Source organism: Silene latifolia, chromosome 7, assembly GCF_048544455.1.
Source record: "Silene latifolia isolate original U9 population chromosome 7, ASM4854445v1, whole genome shotgun sequence".
In the NCBI taxonomy this organism is placed as follows: domain Eukaryota; kingdom Viridiplantae; phylum Streptophyta; class Magnoliopsida; order Caryophyllales; family Caryophyllaceae; genus Silene; species Silene latifolia.
Window position 1 is genome coordinate 95,628,432 of NC_133532.1, and position 21,308 is coordinate 95,649,739.

Genomic DNA, 21,308 nt, shown 5'->3' on the forward strand with positions numbered 1-21,308 from the left:
GGTTTTAGAAAAGATATAGGCGCTGTTTGGTAAACGGCATATTGGCCAATTTTTAGCATATTCAAGGGTTTTAGCATGTTTGACCAATCAATATGCTAATTTTAGTGTTTGGTAAACAACATATTGAAACAGCATATTTGGGGTCAATATATCTTTTTTTCAATATCTTTACCCTAGCATATTGGTTAGCATATTGTAAAATAGGAAAATTTTCTCCATTTTACAAAGAAAACTAACAATCTACTAATCGTAATCTGCCATTTACCAAACACTCAAATTAATTCTGCTAATTATAATATGCTAGTCAAACCTTCTGATAAAATCTGTCATTTATAATCTGCTTTTGTAATCGCTTATCTTTGAAATTAATCCATTGTTTACAAACAGGGCCATAGGCGCCTTTGTTTGGTAAAAAGATATTGGCCAAATTTTAGATATTCAAGGCTTTTAGCATGCTTTTGACCAATCAATATGCTAATTTTAGTGTTTGATAAACAACATATTGAAACAACATATTTGGGGTCAATATGTTGTTTTACAATATCTTTAACTTACCCAAAGATATTGGTTAGTATGCATATTGTAAAATAGGAAATTTTTCTCCATTTTACAAAAAGAAAACTAACAATCTACTAATCGTAATCAAATTACCAAACACTCAAATCAATTCTCGCTAATTATAATATGCTACCAAACCTTCGATAAAATCTGCCATTTATAATCTGCTTTTTACATAATCATTATCTTTGAAATTAATCCATTGTTACCAAACAAGTGCCAAAAAAACAAAAAAAAAAAATCTCACATAAACTAAATAATTTGCATAATCACATTAATTTCCCCACTTTCTTTTTTTCCTAATGCATTTGTATGATGAGTGTTGAAAATTTTGATTACTTGAACAAGTAACCTATTATTAAATTTGTTAGGATGTACCTGTTTTATCGCCAATGCAAGAAATTGAACAGCGAACAACCAAAATTCGTATCCGGTTATATGAAAACCAGATATACAAAAAAATTGGGGCATACGATTTTGCTAAGCCCTCAAGAGAAGGGGCAAGGAAAAGCGTTATGTGAAGGCGTAAAATCCACGTAGTGGATCTCTCACCCCCTTGACAAAAGTAACAAGTTTCTACACATTGTGTCCTCTTATCTTTCATCTAATTTTCCCCGCGGAATTCATCTAATCCATCTTACCCAAATGTCAGCTAAATTTCATCACCATTGCTTCTTATCTCCAAGGTCTGTGTTTTTCTCCTTCTTCATCCATTTTCCGCTGTTAATAATTCAACTTAGGGTTTTTAGTCCACCACTTGTACTCAATTCCTTGTTTATTTTGTCTGATTTTCCTCGTATTTACTGTATGTATCTTACCTTATATTATTGCATTTCTTCATTATCTTCTGTTGCTCCGTTTAATTTTATGTATCATCATTCATCTATGTATGTAGGAGTTAGAATTATTTTTGATCCAATTTATCAGAGTTAATCTGAATTTTCTTCAAGTTTACTCAAATGAATTTTGGAGTTGTACTTTTGTTTACTGAGAGGTGTTTGTATCCATAGTCAATGAGACGATTTTTGAGGTTGGTGATAAGAATTACTCGATTGAGAGAGAGGTGATTGGGGGCTTTAAAGGAGTAAATAAGAAAATAAAGTAGGATATAGAGGATTAAATTTCGAAAAAAGAACTAGTAGATTGTGTTAGAAGTATTGGAAATAACTAATCAGTCAGTAACAGTTGGTAGAGACACGTGATTGTGCGTTGAAGTACAATAAAGCAAAATAAAAGGGGAATTGTATGACCAATTTTCATTTCTCTGACAAGTTTTCCACATTATGGTGTGGCATCATGGCCTGTTCATATTATCCATCCAACCATAATATACAGACAAGGATCGTTTGATACAAAATTTCAAATTATGAAGAAAATGAATGGGTGCTACTTGCTAGGACACTTGAAAAGGGAGGATGTTTGTGCTCCATTCTGTTATAGGCATCATGGCCTGTTCCTTTTATGAGGTGGTCCTTCTGGTGTTGCTCAGACCGGTACTAATTTTTGCACCAATATCTTGTGTTTCTTGGTGCCGTAAACTTCATAGGTAACCCAGAACATCATTCCTGACAAGAAAAACTATTCCCTATAATGTACTTCGCTACTAGATGTGTGTTACTACCTAGAAAAAAAAAATTATTGACTGAAATATAGTAGGATTTGGCTTGTGGGTCTACTCCTTTGTATGCCCTAGTAGCCAAGAGTATTGCTGCAGTGAAAAAGATAAGCAAGTTACTGCCTTTGATTGATGAACATAATGGTATAACTAGCTCTTCCCGAAAAATGTACTACATTATCTTACAGATGGGCCGTCAATGTATTATTACAATTGTCATAGTTGGTTACTTAAATTTAAAATCTCTTTCATTATACATGAGCATTAATTGTTTCTTAGAAGTCTAAACGATTTGCTTACTATTTTCTGACTTGTTTCATATTGCCAGCACTTCTACCCGATTATCTGTTCGCAAATCAAATGAAGTCCATATTTTGTACAAAGTGGGTGATTTGGATCAGACAGATTGCGCTGTTATTGGAAAGACTTTCTTGAAATGTACAGAACTTGAGAACAGAAGTTATAGATTTAGTTGTAGGTATTTAAGGGTTCGGAAACAAACACTATTTTCTAACAAAATAAAAAGAGCTGGGAACATCATTCAGTTTGCTTCTGCTGACGACGGTTTAAAGGTCAACGGCAATCCAGAAGCTAACATGAGCAGAGATGTTGAAGCAATGAGAATGAGACTTGATCAAGCACTGAAAAATGAAGACTATAATGACGGGCTTGTTCAATCGTTATATGACGCAGCCAGAGTTTTTGAGCTGTCAATAAAAGAAAAAAGTTCACTTTGGAAAATACCCTGGTTTTCAGCAGCATGGCTGGGTGTTGACAAAAATGCATGGGCAAAGGCACTATCATATCAGGTTGCCTTGAAAGGTTCTTTGAATGTTGACTTAATTTTATAAAATTTAGGTTGTTTACTATATTCTGCATTCTGCGCATCTATATAAGAATATGCTTTCTATTTTACGCGATAGCAGGTCAATCAATGTAAGTTGGATCATTGCAGTCTTCAACATTTTAGCAATAGTTTTATTTTTCTTGTTTGTTATCCATTCGTGTACCAAAGGGTAGGTTTCATGTTGAGAGTATTACTTATAGTCTTGCAAATGATTTTTAGTTAATTTTGGGTGATATCACAAGCTAAGTCTTGTCGTGAAATCATACATGAAATGTCGGCTGCTTGTCTGTTTTTGTCGTAATTTAATATTTGTGTGAATCGATATTATATAGTGCAAAGGATTGAGTAAACTAATTCTTGGACCTATGTTCTATGTTACGCAGACTTGGTTCGAAGCGTCGGACATGGGCGTGTGACCCAAATGTCTGACCCGGCTATTTTATGAAAAATTGTCAAGTTTTTGGTCTAAAATGAAGTGTCAAGTGTCATACCAATGTCCAAGTCTCAAGTGTTGGGCACGGGTATGCGAGCTCATATGAAGTGTCGAAGTAACATAGCCTGTTACATGTAGTAACTAGGAAGTAGGAAGTAGGAACGGCTGTCCATTATGTTCTTATTATTCGCTAGGTCCATCATCACTATACTAACTCAAATCATTCGAAGAGGAAACTTCCCATTGAGTTAGGGATGGCAATGGGTCCAGGATCCTGCCTAGATCCTCGGATTGGACCTTGAGGGGCCAGATATGGATCTCATTTTTATGTACCCAATGGATTTGGGCCGGATATGGGTCTAGAAAAATTTATGCGGATCTGGGTGGTTAAGACCTAGACCCTACCCATGGACCCATATTTTTCAATTTTTATTTTATTTTTAAATATATAAGAATAACTAAAGTCTAAAAAAGTCTGTTTTCTTATCCTTTTTTTAACTCTCATGTCATTTTACTTATTTCATAGGCTATTAACGAATTTACAACATAGATTAAATATTCGAGAAACAACATATAACTTTTCATCATTCAAATAATAACTTAGTCATGATAAGTTTTGACTTATTTTATATCTATAATCTTGTTGAACTTACTAATGTGTTGTATGTAATTTTAATAGCAAAATTACATAAAAAGATGAAGAAATTAATAAAACAAATTGAAAAAAATCGGGGACCTAGACCCTACCCAAAATTTTGGACCTTGCAGATATGAGTCGGAACTCGGATTTGGGTCCAATATAATATAGTATGGGTCTGGATATGGATCCTATAGGACCCTACCGAGACCCTACCCATTGCCATCTCTTATGTTACTTCAACTCTTCATTCTTCGGACGGTACCTCTGTCGACACGACATGGATATGAGTACGGATTCTGTACCCGACACTTATTAGTCTGACAGTTCTCCTAAGAGAATTTAACTAGTGAGGCTCTCACCACAAAAGTAGGGGAAGAGGGGTTTATATGACACTTAGTACTATATTTAACGATTTTAAGTCTTATGGTTGTTCTTTCCTTCAATTATACTATTTTTTTTTTAATATTACAAATATAGAAGTGTAGTACTGCATTGAAGATGTGTCCCCTCACCCGTGTCCTCATTTTACAACAGGGTCCCCGTGTCTCAAAGTTTTCGTTATGCCGAATCCGACACTCGGATTTGTACCCAACACTCGTACCCAAATCTGACTATCATAGGCCGTCTCTAATTGAGTGTATGATGTTCCGTGATGGCCTTACAGTTCCTATATGTTTTGCTCTGGCCAATTATTTTTGAACCCCTTTTTGGTCCATTGCTGCCAATAAAATTGTTTCAGATACATATGAAAGTTGCGTTAATACGACAACCAGAAGAACCTGTAGGCTATAGCTGCATTAAATATTAAAGTTATGTGCTCCTACTACGTTTGTTGCTGTTTAGTTTCAATTGGCACGGAACCATTTATTAGGTGTGTACATTTTACTTTCTCAGGCATCTGTTTATGCGTTATTGCAAGCTGCACATGAGGTTGCATCACGCAGGGATGGAGGAGATAAAGAAGTAAATGTTGTTGTCCAAAGAAGGTAGTTGTTCCTCTTTTATATGTGCTTTCACATTGTAGGTACTAAGCGGTATCTTTTGACGTGATCAAATATCTCAATCAAGTTTGTAGCAATAATTGTCACAGAGACACTGGTAGGGTTTTAACATGACGGAGACCTTTTTTCCTTTTATTTTATTTGGTGTGGGAGGAGGGGATTGTGGTGAAGCGAGCAGGTCACGTCACATGTAAGGACATGTTTCAAATATCTGGCGTGTACTTGTAATATTGGTATTTGAGTTGAAATTCAAAATTTAAAGCTGAAATTCAAAACCTGCCCAATCTGAGAAAGTTCCCTACCCTACCCTGCCTCAACAAAATCATATCTTTCTCTTCTTCCCTGCTTGAAGTCGCGTGTACTACTTTTTTACTCCATGCATAGAACTGTGATAAGTTACTATTTTTTATGCAATTAATAAGGAATTTTATATTGGAGATTTTGAATAATTCATTTGTCTTTTAAGTTGTGCAGTATACAATATTTTTATTAATAATGTAGGAGTTATTTGCCCTGTTTATTGACTCTTAAAAGTGGAGAATTGTGTAAATGACCAATGGTGCTTAGTCAGCTAACTATTACACTTTTAAGTTCTTTTTCTAGGAAATTAACATTGAGTTATAGATGTATAGAAGGAGGTTTAGAGGATATCATTGGAATGTTTTTACTAACTTCATAAAACACCGAAGTAAAAAGTATTCTTCATCTGAATGGTGAAATTTTGGGATATCTGGTCTAATTTACTGATATGAAAGTTACTCAATTTTGTTGATCATGAGTGAATGATTATAAGAATTTAGAATGGCTGGTATCTGTTTCATGCCATTGGACTCCTTCATTGCTTGGATGTACTCAACTAACTCAAGCAAATCTCTACTTGACCTTCTGCCTAACTAACTACACAGTGGAAAGAAATTAAGTGACAGAGCGGCTCACATGCTTCTAGATTTTCTTGGAATTCTAGGTCCTTGATAGTGAAGCAATCCTTGGTACTTGCATTACCTCTCTTTTGCCATTGAAAACAATTTTTAATGCTGGAGTATTTTTGGTGGGCTCAGCTAACTAAAGTAAGTGGGTGGGTGATACTAAGGCCTGCTCCTTATCTGTGGTTTCTTAAATATTATGTACGCTGGCTTCTTTTCTTTTATCATTATTTTCTTATGATAAATCCTGTGTAGTTTTCTTTCATTTTTAATTTGCACATTTCCTGGTGTTCGAATTTTCATATATACTGACGTTTTGCTTTATGATGATGCAGCTTATTACGGCTGTCTGCCCCTTTGGAAACTATAATCAGGGAGAAATTATCTGGCAAACAACCTCAACTTTTTGACTGGTTTTGGTCTGAACAAATACCAGTTGTTGTAACAACATTTGTCAATCACTTTGAAAGGGATCCTCGTTTCAAGGCTGCCACAATGTGTGTGATCACCTTCTGTTTAAATTATGCACACTGTTGATAGTTTGTTGGTCTGCTCTTAAACCTGTAATTTGTAATAAAACTAGATGACTGTGTATCAGGTTTGGGAAAAGAACACCTTCTGGATCAGGTAATGCTGGAGATATGTCACTCATTGTGCTGGCTTTGGTCTGTTCTTCAGTGATAACGAAGCTTGGATCAGCAAAGGTTTCTTGTTCACAGTTCTTCTCCATTATCCCTGATGTAACTGGTAGTTTGATGGATGTTCTTGTTGGTCTTGTTCCTATACATGAAGCTTATCATACTGCAAAGGAAATTGGTCTACAGAGAGAATTCTTGGTTCATTTTGGACCTAGAGCTGCAGCTTGTGGGGTAGCTGATGATTGCTCGATCGATGAGATGATATTTTGGGTTGATCTTGTGCAGAAGCAGCTGCAAAGAGCTATTGATAGAGAAAAAATATGGTCAAAACTCACCACATCAGAAAGTATTGAAGTGAGTAACAACCAGAGTAACTTTTATATTTGTTTAAGTTAAGGGTTAGCTGAATGCCTGAATGGTTTATTTCTTGTTTGCATAATGGGCTGTCTGATACCAATTAAACTGCGAATATACACCAATATGTAACTTTGTGTTGGGGGCATTAAAGGAGATCGAATTGCTGGGCGCATATCAAGGGTGTGGGCGGACTAAGAATGTAATCTCGTTATGTCCTTTCTTTTCCCGATGATATATATTTGCACAACGTTAACATCCAAAATATGGTCTAGGTCTTGTTGAAGAGAGTTTTTGGAGTTTGGAGAAATCTCGCCTTTGTAACATTTTAATTTTTTGAAAAGTAAAAGAAAAAGGAGTTCTTCTCATTTTCTGACTTTCATAGCTATATGTTTAGAACGACTATTTATCATGTTCCCCTTTCCCCTTCCCCTTCCCCTTTTCTCTATTCTTTTCCCTTTTATTTTATTTTATTTTATGTATGCAGTCGATCATGGACCGTTTCAAAGGATGATTAATGTCAGCCAACTCCAAATCATTTTGGCGTTAAGGCTTTGATGTTGCTGTATAACATTTTTTAATTAAATGTTTTGCTAGACTTTGTAAGAAAATGTTTTGGACCATTATTCAAATGTAATAGCAGACTTAGCAGTACTGCTAAGACCTATGGTCCAATTTTCTGTGTATTGCTCTTTCCAGCACACATTTTACTTAATCATGTACACTTTTTCATAACATTTGCGTTCAGTACCCTACCCTTTTACTAAACAAAGTACTAAACAAAAAATTCTCTTCCTTCGGTTATGGAACCCTCTTTCATCCAATGCACTACTTCCGGTGAGTGACTAGAAAGCTTTTGTAAGTATGGTCATTCAGTACTCTTAGTCCTCGGAGGTTAATAAATTACTAAAAGCAGCCTTTATTCTTCTTCTTACAGGACATACGATTTTAACATGTCAACCTTCTTCTCACTCTTAACAGTTTTCTACTATTTTCTCATTCGTGAAAAGGAAGGAAGCTTTGCAAGATATTGTGAAGTTACAAAAGTCGTTCATGATTGGTGCAGTATCTGTTGAAATTGATATTTTGGTGCAGTAAAGTTAGGGTAGACCTAAATCCACGGGAATTAGAAACTCTACCTAGATTTCCCTCCCCATTAACTACAGAAAAGTCAACATAAAGAATCTAAATCACTCATTTGGCAAATCTCCATTTTACACTCTCTTTCTCTCTTCCTCTTTCAATTCATCGTCTTCACCTCATACAAGATACATTGACACCCATTTAGCTATAGGCCTAAAATGCTGTCTAACTAGATCTTCCATTAAAGCTGTGATTGTTGTCTGATATTGGCATATCAAAAATTAAAACAAACTTCATTATATTCGTGTTGGAAAATATACGGTAATAGAAATACTAATACAAGTAGATAGCTCATATTGGAGTGAGATGGCCAGATGGGTGGAGGAAAGAAGCAAAGAAATTGTGGGTCTTCTTTTTTTGATTTATCAAATAGCTCATAGCTGGGAAAACATAACAAGATTGTGGACGCTGAGCAAGTATAAGTGATGGGCAGAGACAGTTGATTTAGTTGCCATTGGTGCGTCATGCATGTTCAAATGGAGTGCTTTTGTTGGATCAATTCAAAAACAATAATGGCATATTGGCAATGAAGCAAGTTACAAATTACTGAGAGGATTGACAAAAATAAAAAGAGCTGAAGTGGCGAAAGTGACAGTGAACTATTAAGTTGAGGGAGGGGCTTTTTAGGTAGAGCATTTGTAATTCCCGGGGAATAGTAACGTTTCCCGTGGAGAATGACTCCCCTAAAGTTGGGCAAATGCGAGGACTGCGAGCAATTGACTTGCTTTACAGATGGATTAGTAGTTGGTTGTAGTATAGATGTTTGGTCTTTAGGCTTAACTTTGTCTGAAATTGGTTAAGTTTTATTTTATTTTATAAATACCTTTCATAATAGTGTACGTTGACAAAAGCAGTTTTCATAAATTGTTATGTTTTAAATATTTTGGAGGAATGTTATCTTATGACAATACAGGTATTGGAGAAGGATCTGGCGATATTTGGATTTTTTGTTGCTCTTGGCAGAAGTACACGGTCTTTCCTAGCTGCTAATGGTTATGATAAAATTGACGAACCAGTTGAATGCTTTATCAGGTCTGTCTTATAGTATATTTTATTAAAGCTCTTTCAATTTTTTTCATTGCTAGTTGACCTTCATTACTGCGTGCTATTTATCAGATATTTTGTCAGTGGGTGTGTGCTGTATTATCCGCAGCTCTCTTCGATCAGTTCGTATGAACTGTATGTTGAAGTAAGCATGCTTCACTGTGTTCAAGCTTTGCTTTGATTAAAAAATGACGCCATCATATAGTGGTTAAAACATGTAAATTTGTAATCTGATTCCGCAGGTAGTTTGTGAAGAGCTCGATTGGCTTCCTTTCTATCCAGGCTACAGTAACACCCTCAAAAACACGCACGGGCATGAAAAGAAGTCTGATGGTCCTCCTAATTCAGAAGCTGTTCAAAAGGCATTAGATGTTTGCTCGAGATGGACCCGTGTCTTCATTAAACATAGTAAATGGGTGGAAAACCCTTCAAATGTGAAGGCAGCACATTTTCTTTCAAAAGGGTAATATATGTTCTTAATTGAACTCGTATCCTTTATTTATTTATTTATTTTTATCTTCTGCTAGCGCCTTTAGACTTTTACATTCCTTAATGCTGTGCTCTTTTTTCTGTCATAGATTGAACACACTCGGGAGTTCCATGGAGGAACTAGGCCTGCTGAAGTGAGTTAATGTTCTTCTTATATCTGTACATAGTGTGTAAATGATGACAGGAATGGCTGAATGAAAGAAAAAGCTAGTCAGCAAGCAGCTGAAAATATTCTTACATGGTTCACTATTCATCTCAAGATGCTTGCAATATCTTTTTTATTTTTTTTTTTTTTTGGTAATGAGGAACATCTCTCATTAGCAGCCTAGGGCGATACACCTTTGAGCGACCAAACCCCGAGAGATACGCGACAGCACGGTAAGCCGACACTCTCTTTTAACAGACCCCGAAGGTCCCCGTGCAATAACCGCATACTGCCCATGCAGGGAGTCGAACCTGAGACCTCGCAATTCATGCCATTGCATGCTTTGAGGGTGACCCGCGCTCCACTGCACTCACAACACTTGGTTATGCTTGCAATATCATTTTATGCTTTCTCTGACAATATACCAACTCGACAACGTTAGCTTTAGAGTGAATCTTTCTAAATTTGGTTTAGTCCGCTTTTTTTTTGTTTAAAAAAAATGTAACACTGGATCATATTAGTGTTTTAAACCAGAGATAATATAAAGTTAATAGAATTTGAGGAATTAGGAACTTTACCACTATGTGCATGCTGTGATGCTTGGAATGGGTAATGGACAATTTGGAAGATGTACTATTGAAATCAACCTAATTGAACCGAAGAATCCAATTCGGGTGCAATTAGCCTTGGGCGGAGTTATATCACATAATGTAAGACATTCAATTCCCCGATATTGCTTAAGCCTAGATGTTTGCTACATGTTAGAAAAGTAGTGAGCGTAAGTCCCGTATGTTATCCCCTACAAAGGTTGGCATATTCATTCTCAGGCTGGTTGGCTTCCAAGAAAAGCAGCGGGTTTGCAGAAATATGGGTTTGGGTAGAAGTAAGGGAGGAAACTGCCTTGAGTTGTCTATTCTAGAGGTGTTCCTGCATAAATAGAAGAGAGGAATTCCCCATTGATTTTGTACACATCCAGCCACGAGCTATTTCCATAAGATGATAGTATACCAAGTTTGACTGTGGGTTACAACCAAGGATGTCTGAAATACACTTCTATGGATTTCAACCAACCTGTAATTTTGTATCAATGACTCCATCTTAGGGTTATGGGTTAATTTTAGTACATATTAGTTTTATTTGTGTGACACTTAGGGTGATCACTGATGTAATAACACCAACATCTTCAACTATAACAACAACAACAACATCAGAGCCTTAATCCCAAAATGATTTGGGGTCGGCTGACATGAATTATCCTTTAGAACCATCCATAGGTGAACGCACACCTCAAAAAGCGAATAGAAAAGGGAAAATGAAAAACAAAAGGGGGAGCGAAAATGTAATGGAAAGTCAAGGCAAAGCTTACAGGTTTTAAAATCGAATTTCAGCTTACTTTTATAAAAACTTAAAATTTAAATCGAGAGGGAAGATTAAAACGATTTTGAAAACCGAAATAGAATTAAGGATCCGGAATGCCTTAAAAGTGAACCAAGTAAAATATATAAGAAAGTGGTCAGTAGAAAAAAGTAATAAAGGAGAGAAGAACAAATAATTTAATTTTTTAAATTAAATAAAAACACTAAATATGTCAAAAAAATAAATGTCTATAACAACTACCAAAAAAATTATTAACAGCCAAATTACATCAGATACAAATTTAGTTTTAGTGAATGTCTATGCTGTATCCAATAAAACTGGTGTGGACTTTAATTTAACTTTGAAGCTGAGTTTAAAAAAGCGGGCCTGAGGCACGCCTAGGCGCAAGGCGCACTAAGGCACCAGCCATCGCCTCAGGGTGCTTAAGGCACATGGGTTTCAAAAGGCGCAGCTAAGGTGCACGAGGCGCGACAATGCGCACTCAATTCGCATTATCATGCAATTCCACTGTTTTTCCAAATTCTTTTGTTTTAATTTTCTCTTCTCCCCCTCATCCATAATTTTCACTTACAAACTGTTAGCCCTCTTTGAAACAAATAAAGGGACTATTGTTGCACAAAATTTAACTCTAAAGTATATATGTTCGTTTGAAAAATCAGTGCACCTCGTAACCCATAAGGCACGTGTCTTAGCCCTTCCGCCTTGGGAACCCATCGATTCAGTGCGTCTCGTGCCTTGTCAAACTAAGCCTTGAAGGTGTGCATTGTAGTAATAAACTAATGTTGCATGCAACCCGCTTATAGTTTTATTTTATTCCCATTAAATGAGCTAGTTATTGTCAATTGTTTGTCAAACTTGAATTGGCTTATTTTGGCAGGAGTAAGCCGAACAATTCTGTTCAGAGTGCCGGACCGGTTTCTAGCTTTAAATCTAGGGGGGAGCCTGATTCTTTTAACAAGGTATATATTGTTTTCTTGCCTACTTATCTAATTTTCATACAGGCACCCTCGTTAGCAAGCTTCTTGGTAATAGTAACTGTATACCACCCCAATTTATTGTTTATGATGTTGTCTGTTGAACTAAGATTCCCTCAAGTCTTTACAATGTTTTTTTTTTTTCCTACGCCTGCTAGTGAAGAAATCAGAACAATCTTAGCTTTTGATGACTATGCCTCCATATTAGGCACTAGAAAATGTAGAAGCAGCTTTGGTTAAATTGGAGAAGTTGCTCCAGGAGATGCATGTGTCCAGTTCTGGTTCTGGAAAAGAACAATTGAAAGCTGCTTGCTCTGATCTTGAGAAAATCAGGAAACTTAAGAAAGAAGCAGAGTTTCTTGAAGCAACTTTTAGAGCTAAGGCAGCTTGTCTTCAGGAGGTAATGAATGTTTTATGTGTGTGCTTAGGTGCTTATGTTTCTGCATGCACTTCTCTGTGTCCCTGTATCATGTTCATGAATTATCAATCAGACCAGCATGAGAACTGATTCGGCCCAATCTTGACACGTAGGTTTGGATGAGGGTTTTAACCAATCGACTTAGTTTGACTAAAAATTAGATAAAATCGTGCAAAATATACATGTGATCATGGATGTGTTATTTCTTGTCCTTGATACCATTTTAGTTTTGCACTTACATGCTGTATTGATGTACTAGGAAAATGATGATGTTGAATCGATTGCTAATAATGAAGGAGACAAATTTACAAATAACATAGATAGAGGCCAGGGTGTACTTGATGCAGAAAAAAACAGCAGGTATGCAATCAGCAATCAAAGTTTCATGAGGACAATATTAATGATAATCATAAATATTAGAGAACCATCTCAACCAAAAGCTTAAACTGATGGTTGGAGCCCAATAATTGGTTCTTATACATTAATACATCCTCTCACGCAAAAGCCTGTAGGCTACGCAAAGCCTGTGGGCTTGAAGCGTGGTTAATGCACAGGCCCACCTACCTTGTGCTGAAATTCCAGAGGTGAGAATAGGAGTCCACCAAAATTTGAACTTGGGACCTAAGGCTCTGATACCATATAACCAATTATTGGGCTTTAACCAAAAGCTTAAGCTGATGGTTGAAGCCCAATATTTGGTTCTTATACCTTAATAGTAAATATGACATAAAGCCTTTCCATTTTTTGACATGAGACTTAACACATGAAACTTTGTCTTTGGAGTTCAGTAGTCCTCGTGGCTTGTGGGCCTTTCTTGTCCGTCCTCCAATGAAGAAGTCTTCCAGTGAATCTTTGAAGGCTGCAAATATTAATGTATGTGTATCATCTCATTATATTCTTTGATTGGTTGATGCTTCCAAGCATTTATAAGCTTTTTAAAATACAGAAATCCCTTGATTCTCAAATGTACTTCTGTCCTATGATTCTCTGATGGGTAAAAACATGAGCGTTAGTTATTCCAGTCTAAAATTGTTGGTTTCTGGCTACATTTCGATTTAGGGAGGGAAGGTTGACATTCTGTTGTACAGAGAGATGATATTTGGTCTTAGAAAGAGAGTGATTGGTACCTGTTTGAGTGCTGAAATTGTGCAGAACTCTCCTTTCGCTAAAGGGGGACGTCTGAGAAGGGTTTTCTACATAGTAGAAATTTTTTTATAGCCAGCTGCTTTGGGGTGTTTCTTTCCTCCAACCTGTAACTTGATAGTGAATAACAGAGGAAGGCAACTCTTAGTTGAAAGCCTCTTAAGACCAGACTTCTCTCTCGTGTCAAGGAATCATTATTGGATAAGTTTGAGAGCATATGGACAAAAAAAAAGTAGATTGAAAGAACGTAAGTTTTGGCTTGCTGTCCTGTTAACCTAAATTTTGTGTTTCAATTCTTTGATGAGCTTGTATTTTGGACAAGTTTTCTTTCATAATCTTAGTCTAAAGCATGAATCCCACTGTCATCAGTAAGCTTAACTTGGAGGAAGAGGGGTTAAGATGAAGTTTAATGAGTGCTGTTTGCAAGCTTTAACCCGTGATTTGATTCAATATTCTCCAACACTTCTCTTGTTGGATTGACGTTATTTTTACTTGAGAAGGTGGTTGTCGTGTCCTGTTCCCCAGTTTTTTTTTTTCTTTTTCATTTTCTAGTTGGGTTTTGAGAGATCTCCGTGACAAGTTGTCTATATTTGGATTGGTTTACTTGACGGGGCTTGGTGTTGTGTAGTGGTTAACTGTTTTCTATCAGTCGGCTGTCTTAATATATGCTATTATTAGATCTCTGAATGTTGCTTAAGGTCCTGACATGGATGAGCTTCTTTGATGTTTTCTTTTCACTTCGTTGAATATTGAATCATGTGCTAATTGGGGTAGGTGTGGAATGTTTTGGTCGAGTAGTTGATTCCTGACATGCTGTATTTACAAGGGACTTAATGTCTTAAGACTATGAGGCAACATATTGTGTGGGAAAGAGAAACCTCAGATATATAGAAGACTAATGCAACTTTCTATCATGTATGCAAGCTACTTTTTTCCCCAAAATGTGGTGATACTTTCTGACTTGTTGTGACACCCCAAGATAAGGGTGTTTCTCGGTTGTAAAAATGTTTGATAGGCATCCCTTTTCATCCACTTGTTCACCTCTGCTCCTTACAGGTTGTATCGCCCTAGTCCCAATGTTTCTCATGTGGGCTTGTCTAGTTTCGTATTTTTGTTTTTTAATCCGAGTAGCTGAACGTGGGATCTAACTTTGATGTGCCAGCTTTATTTACAGGAAATGTGATTTTGAGTTTTGCTTTCTTGTAATGCAGGAAGATACATCCTTGTCTAATTTGTCGAGTGCAAATTCCGAAACGTCAGATACTTCTGAAATTCACCGTTTTGAACTATTGAGGAGTGAGCTCATAGAGCTTGAAAAACGAGTTCAAAAAAGCACAAATCAGTCTGAAAGTGAAGAGGTACCTATTGGCTAAGCTATTTTCTTTGACATGCATTCTTGGCTGACTTGATGTTCCAATCATTTACCTAAACCTAGTGTTTGACATAGCTGATAGTTCAGCAATACCTTGATGTGATGTAACAGTTTCCGAATATGCATAGTCTCTAGACTGTCTATTGACCAATGCCTTCACAAAATGGCAGCGATTATGTTTTGAAGAAGTGATGGGAGGCAGTCTTGTTAATCCTATAATTCTTCCATATAAACAAAGGGTTAATCTATGTTGCTCCATATTCTCCCTCCCTTTTCTTTTCATCCTTCCCAGCTTCCCCCACTCTTCCCTTTTTCTCCTATTTTGGTATCCATACAAGGGCCAAGCGTATACTCAGACAGAAAACAATATGTTTTGCAGCATCGGTGGATGTAAGATTTTGCAAAGCTGTCTGGTGTAACTGGCACAACTATATTATAAAGAGTTGTGTAATGATGTCGTGGAAGGGATCTGAATTTTTCAGTGCTGGCGACTGCAGTTGGGTTGTTATATACTTGTATTTCAGATGACTCACTTAAATAACATGCTGTAAACTTTTTGGTAGGAATTTATGAGACTACTAATGAAGCTTTGTTTCAATCATTTCAGGATATTCAGTGTGTTAGTATCGCTAGAGGCTCTGAACTTGTGCCAGTGCAAAAGAATGGGAGCTTAATTGAAAAATCACTTGAAAAGCTTAAAGAGACAAGCACGGTATGTATACCTTCCATCAGAGTTGTATGCATGAGTGATATATGCTGTGGCTGAGTTTACAGTCTCTAAAGTATGAAAAGATTGAGGATACCTCAAACATATGGAGGGGTAGAGGGTGGGATAGTGGGATGTAACCCCCTCCAAAATTCATCGATGCTGAATCCACGCAAGGCATTCTTGAATGACCCAAATGAAATTTGCACCAACAGGTGGAAGAAGACTAACTGCTGTCAAGCTAAGATTTGACACACGGGTCATTCGGTTTGGTTTTAGATCGGGCTAAATCTAATCGATCTCACTTGAGCGGGCCTTAGTTTCGATTTTGTCGGATTAGGTTAGATTAAAATTGAATCATTATTAGGTTGGATGTGAACGAATTATGTCAATTCCCATACTATTTTCATTACATTAATAATATTTCAAAATTAGAACTATTATGGTTGAATCAAGCCATAATTACCCAAATCATATAATAAGTGGGTGTTAATAAGAAAAATAAGTTTTTTGATTCGTGTCCTTAGGTTCAGGTTCAATTCGCGTTTGGGTTTTTATTTGGGCATGTGCCGGATTTGGTTCAATTTCGATTCAATTTATGTTATATAAGGTTTTTGATTCAATTCAAGTTACTCCATTTGGGTCTTCAATTTTTTATTTTTATTTTGCTTTTGCGTTCAGGTTTGTTTTGTCATGTTTATAAGAAGTGCACGCAATTGTGTGAGTCATTTTATTTTGTATTATTCCAGAGAATATTGAGTCTTTGGCTCTAAGAAAATTGCGGAATAAAAGTATATGAATTAAAATGCATTTATGTTGTCAAAAAGATGCAAAGAGAAATCATTTTCTGGATATTAAAAGTAATTTAAGTTGTTTCGTGAAGTTGGTTAACAATTTTTTACATTTCCTTGCACCACACTGAAATTACGTTTCAGTGAACAATGGTTATAATTGTGTGTTTATGTTCTACTCCTGACAAACTTGACTATTTTGAGATGCTTTTGAACACCAGATATGGAGTCTTGCATTTGTTGCTAGTTCTGCTGGGTTCTCGTCTGAAATAAACTCGAATTATATCCCAAAACAAAATTTTGCCTTAGTGGTATTGTGGATGTATAATATATCTCCTACCTTTTGTCTTGGACCTCAGAATTTGTACAGAGTATTTCAGGAGTTCTGAGTTTTCAAAACGCCCCACCATAGACATTAGCCTCACTAAATCTTTGGAGTAGGGATGATCTGCTTGTTAAAGGGTGCTCACTAAATAGTTACAACAACAACAACAACAACAACAACAACAACAACAACAACAACAATGGCTCCCGCAAATTGCGGGGTAAGGGGGGGTCCGATGTACGCAGCCTCAAAGAGGCTGTTTCCGAATGACCCAAGATGAAAATTGCGTCGAGAACTGCGTTGAAGGACCGCTACTTCACAAAAGAAAGAAGGGCAGCCACTTCACAAAAGTTACCTGAACTGACATTCCCAAAAAATACGATCCTTACCTGAACCATAATTTTCGTTTCGGTTCAGGTAATGGGTACCTGTTTTCATTCAAAATTCCAATAGGCAGCCAGATTTTCTAGTTGTGTTGAGAATTGATACCATTTCTTGTATAATTAGTTGAAAATGTTTAAATGTGTAAGCTCTTGAATGTCTTTTTAATATTTACAGTGGTACTTCCAACAAAAAATGGCAAAAGTTCCTTGAATCAGGTGTGGTTTAGGGTACCTTAATGCAAAAAAGTTGACCTTTAATGCGAACCAGGTCATTTTGTCAATTGTGGTACCTGCTTTCTGGGTTGAAGTTTGGGTTTGGTTTATGTTTAACCCTCACATTTTACTTCATCTACATTTTCTTATACCGATTGTTTATTTGCAGGATGTTTGGCAAGGCACTCAACTTCTAGCTATTGATACTGCTGCTGCTTCAGGGCTCCTCAGGAGGGCAATAATTGGGGATGAGTTAACTGACAAGGAAAAGAAGTTTTTCCGCAGAACTCTTACTGACCTAGCATCAGTTGTTCCTATTGGAGTTCTTATGCTCCTTCCGGTGAGTTGCTTTTTTGCCTACTGCTAGGATAATCAAAATTTTGTTAACGAATATGGATATTGGGATTACATGCTTGAATATTGTAGCAAACCTTGTAGTGGCAATTTTTCCTGATTTTGCAAAATAATTTGCATACTAATGCTTTTAGTCAGTTAACATGCTTGCAAAATAAACCTTGTAGTGGCAATTTTTCCTGATTTTACATGCTTGAATATGGATATGTATGTTGTTGTCTAAAAAGAATATGGATATGTTGGGATTACATACTTTAAAATCCGCAGGTTGTGAAATTGATGTGTGGCAACTCAAATGTTCTTTCAAACATAAATGAAAACAATTCCATAAATTGTTTTGATAAGATTACAAATAATTTGGGAGTCACACGGAGATTTTATTCATTGAGTTGGTGGTTCTTATTCTGGGCAGGTGACTGCAGTTGGGCATGCGGCTATGTTGGCCGCCATCCAAAGATATGTTCCGGCCTTGGTATGTTCAATCCTATTATATTGATTAGTGTCACATAAACCCTCATGGACTAAACAATGAACTGATGCAGATACCGTCGACGTATGGGTCAGAAAGGCTTCAGCTTCTAAGGCAGCTGGAGATAATGAAACAGACAGAACGTGGTGATGCCAGGCTTAAGGATAATGTTGAGGAATCTGCTGAAAGATGAAACATTATCTACATGCAATGTTGTGAATTCTTTCTGAAACTCCTGGAGGACACCCAACGGCTAGTCTCCCACAGCCTGTTGTGGATCAATTGGCTGCGATGGATGGATGAGTATGATCACTGGTTCAAAAAGTCGACCGTCATCGCGGAAGCTTCAATCTGTCACCTTTGGTTCTTCTCAGGTGACATTCTGTCTCCGGCTCTCTGCAAGTATTCATCTGTATGGCTGTATACCATGTTCTATTCCAACTATTTACAAATGCTGATTTTGTAAATGATAACTGCACGCTTGATCTGCATAGAATTGTGTCAATAGTCAACAACAATGTAAGCGCATGTTTCTCAAAAAAAGGATATTACTGTTAGGTAGGCTTGTAGACTGAAATTAAAATAGCTAGTCCCTGAATGAGAAACGATCTCACATACCAAAGATCACAAAATGTTGATTGCTGACCAATGTGAAATCGCTCAAATTACTAGAGAAGAAAATAGGAAACATAGACCGTCACAGGCTCAGTCATGCGTTATGTAAAGGCGTAATCACATGATCTATGGTAATGATCAGGGAAAAAGGCGTAATCACTTTATCTATTTCTATATCTATACAAATTAATTATATTATATAGTTTTAATCGATAGTGTAGTGTGATAGACCTGGCCAAGGGACTTTAATTTAAATATTATACAGTTTTGGTTAAAGTATAAATTCAGAGAATACCAGAATATGATGATTTTTCTTAAAATAAGCATGCACCATTTATAGTACGTAATTACTTATATCCCGCTCATAAGTTTACTTATATCCCCCACATTTTCTCACATTATTCCAAAACTACCCTTCATTAAAAAAATTGGAAAAAAAAAAATTGATCCCTCTTTCTCTCTCAAAAACTAATCTAACTCCTCAATAATTCCACAACTATGGAACCAATTAATTTACACATATCATATGCAATTTCTCCGTCAACAATTTTATCAATACATGTGTCTTTTGATCGATTGAATTAATTTTTTTTGTAAAAAATTATTTTGTAATTAGGGTTTAGATATTGGGTTTGAAGAGGATGGTTGTTAGTTTTCGTTCGCCGGAATAGGGTGGCTGGGGAGAAGTGGTCGGCCCTATGGACTCGACGCGGTGGGAGTTGACGGCCTTGACGTTGTGGGAGTTGACGCTGTAGGAGTCATGTGCGGCGGCGGTTGGCCAGCGCTGCTTATTCCATTCAGGCGGTGAGTTTGTGTAGCCGTGAATTGGGGTGACAGAGATGGGAGGCTGTGGTCGGCGTTGATAGGGTCACCGGAAAATTTTAGCCCAGCGCTGGGGAGGGGTGGTTAGGTGGAGAGAGACGGTTACGATGCCTCTCATTGATGGGTTATATGTGGTGTATTTTAGTTTTTCTTTAGTTTTGCTCTCTATTGTGTGGGAAAGTGAGAGGGATAGAGTCGGAATAAGACGGAAATATGTGTTGGATGTAGTAAAAACTTGTGTTGGATTTAGCAAATCCCTTATAGTATTAATTAGTATAAGGAACATACACAAATATTCCCTTTTAGTTAATCACTAGTTTGAATGCCCGTGCGTTGCAACGGGGTAATTAACTTATTTATAATGCAAAAAAAACCCGTTATAAGCGTTAAATGTTTACATTATATGTCTAATGATTTATTTACATATTATTAAAATATCTCTTTAAAAAAAAAGATTAATATATACGTGGGTTAACTCTTATTTATAATTATATAATCACCTACCTTATATTAATCTTTTGATGTGGGACAATTCTACTATTTATAAGTAATATATTCACAAAAATTGGATTTTTTTTCTGATGTGGGACAATTCTAATATTTATACGTAATATATATTTATCAAACCTGCATTATTTTTCAATGTGGGACAAATAACATACTCAGAATTACACCATCTTTTTTGCACTTAGTTCGACATCCAACCAGATCTCGAATACCGAATACAACAATTGCTACTCATTATATCTAATAGTTATATTTAAATTTAATAATATGATCAAGTACTCTCCATTAATATTTGTACGTTGTTTTTCTTCAAAAAAAAAATTAAAATAATTGAGATACGGAAATTTCCCGTAGTACCCCTTAGTTTTGTTAGATTTTCCATGTTACCCCTACTTTTAAAATTCTGCCCATGGTACCCTTGAGGTTCCATTTTTTTGCCTATGGTACCCTCTAATGTAAAGGCTGTTAAATGGACGTTAAGTTTGATGGCGTGGCAATAAAATAACAATTAAAAAATAATACCCCCTTTATTGTTTTATTGGTACGGATATCTCTCTTTTAAATGCAAATTTAATTAACTATATCATTATAATATTGAAAATTTCACATGCTACCATTGACGTTTGTTTTCTATTTTTTTATCATAATTAAAATATGTGCAAATGATAAGAACCTATACTCTAATGATAGAATATTTTTTAACACAATTTTAATTATATTATTTAAAAATTGTATATTTACGGATTTACCACGCCTACATTATTTTTCAATATGGGACATATAAATTCTATAGGTAGAAAATATAATGATATAAACTTTTAAGAGCTCTCCAAGACAATACTTAAGCGACTCAAAAGATTTTGGGTTGATGCCTAAGTTCCAAGGATGCTCATAGAATCACCCACCTTATGCTATATTTTGATGTGGAAAAATTTTATTTTTTATATGTAGTATATGTATCACACCTATATTATTTTTCAATGTGGGAGATATAACATACTATGAAATA

At 36.1% G+C, this 21,308-nt stretch overlaps 1 protein-coding gene across 1 annotated transcript; it reads left to right on the top strand.

The window, feature by feature from the left end:
• Positions 1–1,006: 1,006 nt before the first annotated feature.
• LOC141592380 (uncharacterized) lies at positions 1,007–18,912 on the top strand. The gene is made up of 18 exons (XM_074413011.1): positions 1,007–1,244; positions 2,502–2,982; positions 4,988–5,079; positions 6,353–6,514; positions 6,616–7,009; positions 9,066–9,184; positions 9,269–9,341; positions 9,439–9,659; positions 9,775–9,819; positions 12,085–12,166; positions 12,390–12,581; positions 12,859–12,959; positions 13,388–13,472; positions 14,954–15,100; positions 15,722–15,826; positions 17,702–17,872; positions 18,299–18,358; positions 18,429–18,912. The coding sequence occupies exons 1-18, from the start codon at positions 1,204–1,206 to the stop codon at positions 18,546–18,548; spliced, it is 2,691 nt and encodes an 896-aa protein (XP_074269112.1). The 5' UTR covers positions 1,007–1,203; the 3' UTR covers positions 18,549–18,912.
• The last annotated feature ends 2,396 nt before the right edge of the window (positions 18,913–21,308 follow it).

Coding starts and splice junctions, on each gene's coding strand:
- LOC141592380 (XM_074413011.1), top strand. CDS start 1,204: ATGTCAGCTAAATTTCATCACCATTGCTTCTTATCTCCAAG. Junction 5,080..6,352: donor AATGTTGTTGTCCAAAGAAG/GTAGTTGTTCCT, acceptor ATGATGATGCAG/CTTATTACGGCTGTCTGCCC. Junction 9,660..9,774: donor GCACATTTTCTTTCAAAAGG/GTAATATATGTT, acceptor TTTCTGTCATAG/ATTGAACACACTCGGGAGTT.